General features: G+C 41.7%; 1 protein-coding gene across 4 annotated transcripts in view; it reads right to left on the bottom strand.

The window, feature by feature from the left end:
• AGL (amylo-alpha-1,6-glucosidase and 4-alpha-glucanotransferase) overlaps positions 1-10,775 on the bottom strand; it is a 35,207-nt gene extending 24,432 nt beyond the window's left edge. Inside the window, exons 1-10 of one of the 4 annotated variants that reach the window (XM_079314280.1) lie at positions 10,715-10,775; positions 9,433-9,582; positions 6,391-6,601; positions 5,347-5,513; positions 4,723-4,926; positions 1,398-1,579; positions 1,066-1,177; positions 659-779; positions 362-464; positions 175-272 (exon numbers count right to left, since the gene is read on the bottom strand). In XM_079314280.1, the coding sequence (XP_079170406.1) occupies positions 175-272; positions 362-464; positions 659-779; positions 1,066-1,177; positions 1,398-1,579; positions 4,723-4,926; positions 5,347-5,513; positions 6,391-6,601; positions 9,433-9,514 (1,280 nt within the window). In that variant the 5' untranslated portion in view covers positions 9,515-9,582; positions 10,715-10,775. Of the gene's footprint in view, positions 1-174; positions 273-361; positions 465-658; positions 780-1,065; positions 1,178-1,397; positions 1,580-4,722; positions 4,927-5,346; positions 5,514-6,390; positions 6,602-9,432; positions 9,650-9,678; positions 9,875-10,714 lie in introns of those variants that run through there. The other 3 variants (XM_079314281.1, XM_079314278.1, XM_079314279.1) reach the window with 3 other exon arrangements.
• Between the last annotated feature and the right edge of the window lie 180 nt (positions 10,776-10,955).

Here is a 10,955-nt window from a genome sequence, read left to right on the forward strand (position 1 = left end):
CTATTGCTGTTGCTTAAAAAAGCTGTCAGTTTGCTAAGTGGATTTTGCATTTGTCCATGTGAAAAAAAACCCATATATTTCTATATATATATGTATACTTCCATTGAGCTTTGAACTTGCTTTCTCTGCATAGATTCTAATAGTTTCCAAACAAACAATAAAACACGTATGTACCTGGTAACCAAGGGATGTTTTCTAGTGATAGGTCCCAGCTTGGGACCATGACAAGCAATTCGTTCATAAACCACAGTCCCCACAAGGCAATTGACAGCCTGGAAATAATTGAGTTATGCATTATCGAAATGCCTGCATTTGTTTTGCAATTTTAAACAATTCAGCATTAAAACAGTAATTTCAACACCTGTTCTTGATGGTGAGTAGTTTGTCTGTATTGCTCAGCATTTAGTTCCTCAATCCTCTTGCGAAACCAATTACAACATTCTTCTATTGCAGCTGGTCCATTGCTTATCAGGACAATAAAAGCGGAGAACAATTAGGAAAAAAAAGTATTAAAAAAAAGTATTTAAAAAACATTCAGGCTAAATTACTAAAAAGAATACAAAAATTAATTTTTCCTTATTTCTGTAAAGAATGTCTTTTTTTGGCTTCATAGGTTTAGCTTCACTTAGATTTTAACTTGTAATCAGTAACACAGTACCTGTGTGGTATGAACGTTGCCAGTGCTATATTCATATCTACAGTACAGCCAAGTCGTCTATAATCAGGGTCCTGAATTATTTGAAGATGATGATTTGGATCAGGTTTAGTGCCCATTTTACCTGAGAACAAAATAAAAATGAAGTAAACAGGAATTACATTTAACAGACATACAACTTCTATAATTCTAGCATAACCAAGATGTGGGTGGATGAAGGCATTGAATGGGTCTTTGAAGATTTTTCCTAGCCCTCAAAGCATTCTTGTATGCTTAAATCAGCACAATGGATGTCTCACATAGCAAAAAAAAAGCATTTTCTTGTTTTCTGTCTGACTGTTAAGTTTACCTATGTCTCTTGAATCATAAACATGTATCTCACATGCTTCAGCAACATACTCTTCCTTTACCTTGAGTTAGAAGGGTTTTAAATTGCTGCACGGCTTTGTTAACATCCACTTGGAAAAATTCCCATAATTTAATTTTTGGATATATATCTTCATAAATTATTTTACGTAAACACTGCAAAAAATAAAAATTGCATTAGTTACTAACGTTGATTGTTAATATAATTAAGTTTAAAAAAAAGAGGGGAATAAGGGCTTATTTCACTAAACATACAGTATGAGCATAACATGAGTATACACTCATTTTTGTGCATTTATACAGCCCTAGGAATTTTAAAGGTTTATTCAGCTATTTATGCAGTTCATTAGCTTATACTTAGCTCTCATACACTTACATTCAAGTGCTGATCATTTTCAATCAAGGGAGGGACCCCTTTGGCAATACACTTCCCATCAGCCACCATACCAGTCAAATGCCACAGAGCTCTGTCCAGGACCCAAGCTGGCTTCAGGTGAGGAGAATTTACAAGGTTATAGCCACATTCTGGATGCATCCTGAGCCACTCGCTGTTAGTAGCTTAGTGAAGAAAGGGAGGGGGAAAAAAAAACCAAACAAAAATGTAAATCTATGAGCTCAACCCTCAAATTTTTGTTGCAAGAAATACATCAAATACAAGAATGTAAGATACTGATATTCTTTGAGTGTTGAAAGCCAAACATACATCAGAAACTTGCATTATAAAGTTGCTTATTTTTTAATATCCTTCATCCTATGAAGATGCCACATGCAGCCAGAGAGGAAGAGTGCACATTTACAAAAAAGTAATTAATGAAAAATATACTTAAAAGGGCATTTAAGAAAGGATTAGCTGTGACACTTGTGTCCAAAGAAAGAAGCTGAGTCGTAGGAAGCAACGTTACTGAGTCTTACAAAGCAAGATGAGTGCACTGTCTGGTGCATGCAAATGGAACACTCATTCAGGCCAAACACTACACTCTGTGTCCATTTGCCAAGCTTCCCCTGCAGCACCAACAAGCACCAGAAGATATGCTGAACATTAAAAATTAACTCAGAGAAGGTAAGGAGCCTTCACTAGAACACAGGTATAGTATTCTAATACTGCTGCACGCATGCAGCAGTACAGGTGAATACACACATAGCCCAGAACTTTGATTTTGAAAGTGTAACAACGAAGAAAAAGCCACAAAATTTCTTTATTTTTGTAACTCTTTTGCAATACTGTTTAATTGAAAATAAATTTCTTATCTTCCTCTGAATATTTCAAACGGATGAATTAGATTATAAAACTAAAAATAATAAGAAAACGTCATAGAATGTCTAAATTCTAGTTCTAAAAAGACAACACATAATTTAAGCCTAAAGGGTCAACATTAAAAAAAATAAAGTCAACAGGCCTTCCATTAGTTCTGGTATAGAACAGAGGATGCTTCCTTATCAGAAGGTAAGCTCCAGTGATTCACATTGTAACACCAAGAGAAATCTAACTCTGCAGAAGAAAAGTTATCCAAAAACATCACTGGTGATTACACTTGCTACAGCTAAGGAAAAAATAAGTATAGTAAAGACTATGTGTACAGAATAAATTAAGTATAGGAATATGGAAATACCAAGATAAGGCATTACAGAAAACTTTCTGAAATTAATTACATTCTTCTTAGAAAAAGCTGAAATTATTTTCTTAAGTGACTAACTCATTTTTACATAAATTCAACACAAACCTATTATCTAGCTGTGATGCTCATGGCCCAAGATTTCTTTTTCTGATCCTTTATAAAGCTGGGAAAAGGGGGTGTTTGATATGACTAAGCACTTGAAAGTAAGTTTTATTCAAGTGCTATATTGAAGTTGTACAATAGTATCCTCTTGTGAAAGAAAAGTAATATGTCATTTACTTCACTTTATTTTTACTACTTCATACAATTTATTACAGCCCTGGAAAGCACAGAAAAAAACCCCTCCAACTGTCTTTTTTCTGGCTCCTGGTAAAAAGCAAACATATTTCTTATTTGAATATACCAGAGAGGGTTTGCAAGTTTATCTGAGATACTCCTGCAAAGATGCCAAAGGCTTGAGGACATTTCACATCAGCTCATGACTTGACTTTTCCAGTTGGGCCACAGATGCTGCCTTTCATTAGAGTCTCCCAGAGACATCCAGAGCCAATTCCCACTGCTCCCTGCTGTGCCCACAGTGTGGGCTCCACTCCAGAGTGAACACCAAACATCTCAGCTGAATGCCTGATCCAGCAGCTGATGCTGCCTGGCTCCCACAGGGGCAGAGGGGAAGCAGTGCAATTTTTATACAATGGTCTCCACTAGAAAGGAAAAACTACCAACAGATAGAACCACTGTAAGCTGAGGGGTCATGACGGGCAACAAAGCCATCAAGGATACCTTGCTTAATGATCTAATAACTGCAATCATCTGAGTATTTTTATCCTCTTAGAAGACACTTCTGAACATCTTTTCACCATAGTACAAATGTTGAGCCATTCATCTCAATGGAGATTACTAACTCTGAATGTAACCTGAAAAAGTCCTTCTACAAATGTTGCCAAATAACAAATATATTCTGGTGTGTAATTATTATAGTTAAATCTTTCTGTCCATCAAACAACCTTCTCTTTAGTAGCATGCAAATATACACTGTTAAAAAATGAGAGGACCTCAAGTATCTGTAAAAGAAACTGGGCTTCTTCTAGTTGAAATGTACAAGAAATTTTTTACCCAGAACTGGAAGGATGTTTAAAAGCCTGATTCCCTCAAACTCAGAGCCAACAAGTATAATTAGTAACTTCTCAACAAACAGACAGGGAAAGCACTGTGCTGCAGACTGACTGGACAGGAACGTTTGGCAGCAGTCAACACCAAAGAACTAAAGCAAATAAACTTGAAACTCACAAATTATTTATGTTTAGGCATTTCTGTATGTCCAAAGACATCAATCTACATAACCCCTCATAGTGTCTGCTATGAGAATGGTAATTATGATCTTTAGGATTAAAGTACGCAGTAAGTGCATTGCAAAATGCATTGTAAATGAAGAAAACTCATTATCCAAATAATCAACAAAATCACAAATTAAGTACTACAATTTCAATTGCACCAGAGCACACACAAGAAAATCCACTGTCCTTCAGCAATTAAGAACAGTAACATCTTTGATGTATTAACATATCTGTGCTTCAAAAAAAGCCTACTCAAAACACAAAGCTCTCTTTCTTTCCCTACAGACTGAACTGTAACAACTTAATTCTACCTTCTTGTCCCAACCCAGCTTCTAGTCTGTATGTCAGACTCAAATTAGAGCAGTTACTTTTAAGTAGCTACAAGCGTAATACCCTATTTAACAAGAAAGTACTCAGTTTATGTTCAACAAACAATTCACAATACAGACTCTGTTCATATATATGGGAACTGTACACCACCCATTGTCTATATAAATACAGATACATAACTTATTAATTATTTTTAAGAAGGGCACTCCTCACTCTTTCAATAGCAATATTAAGTTCTTGTATACCTGTTACAGAGATGTATCAGTTCTAATTGCAAGGAGTTGTCCTGGATTTGAGAGACTCAAAGACAGACACAACTACAATGTTTAAAACAGTTACTAGAAATGGGCTGAAGAGGGAGAAGGCAAATAATGAAATAAAATTACAGGACAATCTGGTCATTAACACATGAAAATCATACCAGTATGATTGTAGACTACATCTGTGATGCAAAGCATATTCCATTCATTTTTCATTTTTTCCACAAGCGCTCCTATATCACTCCAAGTGCACTTTTTATTATGGTCTGAAAATTCAGGATTTACTTCTAACTGGTCTGCCAATGAATAACATGATCTAGACAATCCAAGCTTCTGTAGTGGCGTAAAATGAATCATGTTGTAACCTATGTAATATAAAACCATTTATTGAGAAAAAAAATTAGTCAAAGTTAATTAAAAGAAGCATAATAAATTACACTTACATATTTAGAGCTAGTGTTTGGAATAAGCAATGTACATAAATCTGAATCTTCCTCTTTAAATTCTAAAACAAGCTTTCAAAATTACCCTGTCGGTTCTACAGGCTTCCAAGTCTATCTGAAATGAAAACAAATAAGTGGTTTCCCATATTAGGAAATCCCACAATTCTTGCACCTCTGCCAATACTTTAATCAATTCACTGACTTAATCTGTTAAGAAAATTGAATGTAGTAGAAAAATATATAATTGACAAAGAATTGTTTACACTGAAGCTCTCCCGTGTAACTTTGGGTTTTGATCATAAATCAAAAACTTCTACTCTTGAATATGTTTATTAGCATTACCTGTTTCTTTTGCCACTTTAAGCCTATCTTCCCACTCGTGAAATGGTCCCAGACACTTAGCGAGGTACGTCTGGAGCGTAACACAATCCAAAGGCAGCACATGATTATCAGCTCCAACATGCAAAATGGGATCCACAACTATGTAACCTCCGCCACTTTTTTCATTTCTAGGAGAAAATTTTCATTGGTATAGTTAACACCCATTGTACCAGCCAGTTTCAGAGAGAGAATTCAAATAGCACAGGTATTCAGAAACAGAGTAATCCAGTACAGTGGCTGGAGAGAGAGGGGGAACAGGACCCCATGACACAGGAAGAAAATAGTAAACGCTGAAATGTTCACCTCTCAGGCATCATCTCTCTACTAGACTTAAAGAATCCAAATGGGATACAGAGCTTAAAACTCTGGAGAAGTAAGATATCTTTGTTATTTTCTGAGATGGAGTACTGGTTCCTCATTTTGGCATATGGCAACACAGAAAGCATGACTGCCCACCTATTACACATAGATCTACATTTTGAGCTCCCATCCTCAGGAACATATCTGATCTAAAAGCCTGGAAGAATCTAATCATCCATCTTCCAGAAACACAAAATACCAGACTACAATTATTACAGATAATGGCATTCTCTTCTGCAGCTGTCCCACTAAAACAAAAGATGAAGTAAAAGATCCAAGTGAATGCCAGAACCTCCGTGCTAGATAGAAAACAACCCTCAAAGTCAATGAAGAAAGCACAAAATAATCACTGAGATACTCAGAATTTGAAAACTGATGAAACTGATGAATTTGAAAACTTGTAAAAATAGATTGCTTCTCCAGCCTTCACAGAAAATTGATCAGCTTGTTTCTGTACATTCTCCAGAATACCTCTGCATCACAAAGTACTATAACCACCAGTTACTGTCTTTCATTGGTGGATTCTAAATGGTCCCATGGTCACAATTTGAAAAATGCATAGAAAAAGAAAGGGGGTTTTTCAGTTCAAGATGTAGACCAAGGCAGCAAACTGCATTTGGCTGCAGGTATACAAATTTCACTTACCCAAGACTAAAATAGTACTGGTATGACCCAGAAATTTGGAGATCCAACTTGCAGTATTTGTCAGAGTCATCTTCTTTCCCTGTGGGATTGTGCCATGATAGTGTCCTGAACTTGTGGCGATCAAATACCTCTCCAGAAGCTGGATAATTTGTGTACACAGTAACAGCCTTGCCCTGAAGAGTTGGGCCCAATCGGAATTGTAGCTCAAAACCTCAAGAAAAAAAGAAAAAAAAAAAAAAAAAGGTAAAATCACTTGATCAGGAGGACTAGGTATTTCTAGCCTCTTATCACAATTCCTGTTTTGCTACTATGTTAATAACATCATCATATCTGCCAAGAATTCCAGCAGAATTACTATTTTTACAGCATAGAATCACAGAATACCTAGATCTGGAGGGCACTCACAAAGATCACTCAAGTCCAACTCCTGGCCTTGCACAGAACTCCCCAGGAATCACACCATGTGCCTGAGAGCGTTCTCCAAATGCTTCTTGAACTCTGTCAGGCTTGGTTGTGACCACTTCCCTGGGCAGCTGTTCCAGTGGCCAAACATGCTCTGGGTGAAGAACCTTTTCCTAATATCCAACCTAAGCCTCCCCTGGCACAGCTCCATGTCATTCCCTTGGGTCCTGTCACTGTCACCAAAGAGCAGAGATCAATGCCTGCCCCACACAAGGAAGCTGCAGACTGGAATGAACTCTCCCCTCAGGCTCCTCCAGGCTGAACAGGCCAAATGACCACAGCTACACCTCAGACAGCTTCCCCTCAAGGCCCTTCACCATCTTTACTGCTCTTCTTTGGACATCCTCTAATAGGTTTAAACCTTTCTTAAATTGCAGCACTCAAAACTGCATCATCTCTCCCTTCTTTCCTAACATTGTTCTTTGCATACTTTACACATATCCTTTTTACTTACATGGCACCATTCATCTTCTTTTCAATTTATTTGTCTTTGTTACACAAAGTTTAAAAAAAAAGCACAGCAAAACATCTCAACTATCACAATGCACACAATTTTATGCAGATTTTGGATTATGTAGTCTTTAAGTACTTAGGTTTACCAAGTCCATATAGTAGGCTGACCCTTTAAAACATCTGAAAAAAATTATGAACACATTTAAAAACAGAAAATATTTCAAATACCTTCATTATTCATTAAGGATTCATTAAATAAATTCCTTATGCTTTTAACGGAAGAATTATATATACTTGTGTGTGATCAATATACAAATTGTTAAACTTTCAGAGAGCTCAGCAAACCAAAGGCAGTATATGTGTTTAAGCTTAAGATACCTGTGATAATGAGATGAAATTAAATAAAAAAAAATAGAACCTAAAAGCCGATGAGTTTTACTCATACTTTACTGAGTTCGAAACAAAAAATTCTGTTTAGTCAGGAGGTTTTAGAAAGGTTTCCACTTGCAGGTATGAGAATTACCACCAAAAGGGGCTAATACAGGGTTCATTCAAGTGAATGAAACATACATAAGTTCTTACACAGTACACACCAGTCACAATGTTAAGTGTGGTAAATCACTTATTAGCCCTAGCAGTCTACAAAACTGGGAGTAAAAGACACCTGAGTACTTGAAAAGGAGGAAATAACTAATACACAGATAATGAATCAGATAAGAAACAAAAAAAAAATTCCGAACACTAAGTTCCAATACCTTAAGTTGAAAAAAAACCACTTGTTTATTAAGTAGAATCATGGGGACTTCCATACCAGAATTCAATGTCTGAATAAATTTAAATATGTTATCCAGTTTTTTGTTTCTCTTATTAGCAAAATCACCACTGCACCAAAATCCACCAGGCAAAGCAGTTTTCTTCTGCTCTGAATGTCTGTCAGGTAAAATAAAGCTCATTTGAATGCAAAACATATAAAACCACTTTTAGAAGGTTCAGTACCCTCTCTTCTGTACTGGCCTGACATTTTGTTACAGGGATTACTAAAATTAGAGCACAGGGATATATGCCATTGATATCTTATTTCCTCTAAGAGTTATACTGATATCAGGAATGCTGTGCTCAAAATTAGCTATGTCCTCTCAGAGACTGCTACCAGCAGGGGCACTTTGAATGTCTGACAGCCATGCACTTCTGCTTCCCTCCTTTCAAGAAAATTTACACAACTACATGGATAAGTTCGAAATGGAAGTTAGGATGAACTTCTTCACTACTGACATTTCCTTACATTAGGCCAGTCAAAAGATTTTGGAATCAATATAGCTGAAGAGAATTTTTAATCTCAAGAACCAAAATCTTGCCCCTCTATGTTCCTAAATTAGTAACACTGTAATAAAATCCACAAAAATTCTTAGTAAAAATTGTTTTACTGTTAAAAATGTTTTTAAAGACAAGGGCTTTAGTTTTACAGTCTAAATTTGCTGACCAGCACAATAGTGGACCAATTACTAGATGGGTTTTGGAGGTTTTTTAACAAATAGACTTAAAACACTGTCAGGGAAAAATAACATCAAATTCTTAGAAGTATGCAGTAGGACACATAGCTCTGATATACAACAAATCTGATAAGAAGATTTAGGAGTTACTAAAGAGCTTATATTCTGAAACACTACCTCAAACCTGCAGACTTGGCAAAATGTTAATATTACTGATAGCTTTCAAATTTATAATATTAAAACATGGGGTGCTGCATAACAAGATGAACACTGGAGACCTTGACTTATGAGGAATTTTTCAGGTCACTGAAGTACTGGCTATAAAAGGAGAAGGACAAGGCCTATCTAAAAAAACACTTTGCACTTCAGTCCCATGAAGACTGACGCCTCTTGGCCAATCTGCTCTCCTTTTCTCAAGAGTTTAACGAGTCAGATTAAACTGTGTATGGAGCCTATAGAGCTCTGCAGTGGAAACAAGTCAAAACAAAATAAACCAATCCAACCCACAACCAACTCACCCCCTGCACTCCCCCAAAACTCCATCACTTCAGGCTGAGATCTCTTTCCACTGCCATCTAAAGACGATGACAATGCCCCAGCTGTTTCCTTCTCACCCGGCCCCGGCACCCCGACCTACCCTGCTCCAGCCTGAAGAGGGTCTTGTCCAGCTTCTCCATCTCGGCGAGGTGCAGCAGCCGCGTCTCCTTACCGCCCGGCATGGCTGCGGCCGCGCGTCCGGCGCTCCCGCCGCGCCGGGACTCTCAGTGCGGGGAGGGAGAGGCGAGCCCTGCCGTGAGGGAACACAGACAAAACCCGGCGGGTCAGCCGAGACCCCCGGCACGACGCGGCCGCCCAGGAGCGCCTCGCCGCCGGCCGCGCTTACATGTTCCCCGGCGCCGGGGGAGCGCGGAGACACGGCACCGCAGGGCAGGGCGGAGGAGAGGCGGCTGCGGGACGAGCTGTCAGGCAGCGCCCAGACCTGCCCCGGCCGGGGACCGCCGCCGGAGCACCCCGCAGCAACTCCTGTCCCACAGCGCGGCCCGGCCCGCAGCCAGAGCTGCAGGGGTGCCCCCGGGGAGGGGAAGCCTGACACCTGTCACTCTTCGCGCCCGCCCCGGCGCTGCCGGAGTGCCCCGCCAGGCCCCTCACGGCCGCCCCGCCGCCCTCCGCGGGGCGCGCTGCCCACCGCAGCCGTTCCACCATACTCACGAGCGGAGGCGCCGCTCTCCGCGGGGGGCGAAGGCTGCCCAGGCCGAGCGGAGCCGGGGCTGGAGCTGCCCGCAGCGGCCGCCCCGCGCTGGTTCGGCGGTCACTGACGCACTTGCCCGCAGCCGCCGCGGCACCGCTCCTTTCCTGCCCTTTTCTTGCCTTTTTTTTTTTTTTTTAAACAAAGTTTATTGGTTCCGCGGCGGCCGCGCTCGGAGACGGGCGGCGCCGGCGCAGCTCCCGCGAGAGCCCAGGACCCGCCCCGGCGGCGCTGCGGGACGGCCGGGCCGGGGCTCCCCCTCCCCTCCGCTCTCGTTCTCTCCCCTCAGGTCCCGCCCCTCCATTCGAGGCCCCACCCGGCCTCGCCCCTCCGGCCTTGTCCCGCCCGCCGATCCCGCCCCTCCGCTCCAGGCCCGGCCCTGCCCGGCCCCGTTCTTCCGCTCTCAGCCCCGCCGAGCCGAGCCGAGCCCGCCCCTTAGTTCCCGCCCCTCCGCTGCCTGCCCCGCGAAGCGCGCCCTGAAGGCAGAGGGTACCTCCGGGATACCCCCGGGGTACCTCAATGGTACCCTGGGCTTCTCCCTGAGATACCTCAGCGGTACCTCAGCCTCCCTCCCCCGTGCCCCGCGCTGTTGCGACAGCGAGCGGGCTGATCTCCCCTTGAGCCTGGGCCCTGCATCCCGGCAGGGCTGTCGGAGAGCGCAGCGTGGCGGTACCTGTGTGTCCTGTCTCAGCCTCTACAGCCACAGCCACAGCCCCAGCAGCGCCTTTACACTCCGCTGGCCCGGGCACCTGAGTGCGGAGCTCTGTGCGGTTTATTGGGCGCTCCGCTGAGGGCGAGGTGGCTGTACAGGCTGGCCGGAGTGTCCTGGCTGGTGGTCTGGAGCCAGCCGCTCCTTGCCGTGACGGGAACGCCGCTCCGCCGAGTTCACTCCGCGCTCCCGCCCCGCTGCCTCA

Source organism: Erithacus rubecula (assembly GCF_903797595.1).
Source record: "Erithacus rubecula genome assembly, chromosome: 10".
Classification (NCBI taxonomy): domain Eukaryota; kingdom Metazoa; phylum Chordata; class Aves; order Passeriformes; family Muscicapidae; genus Erithacus; species Erithacus rubecula.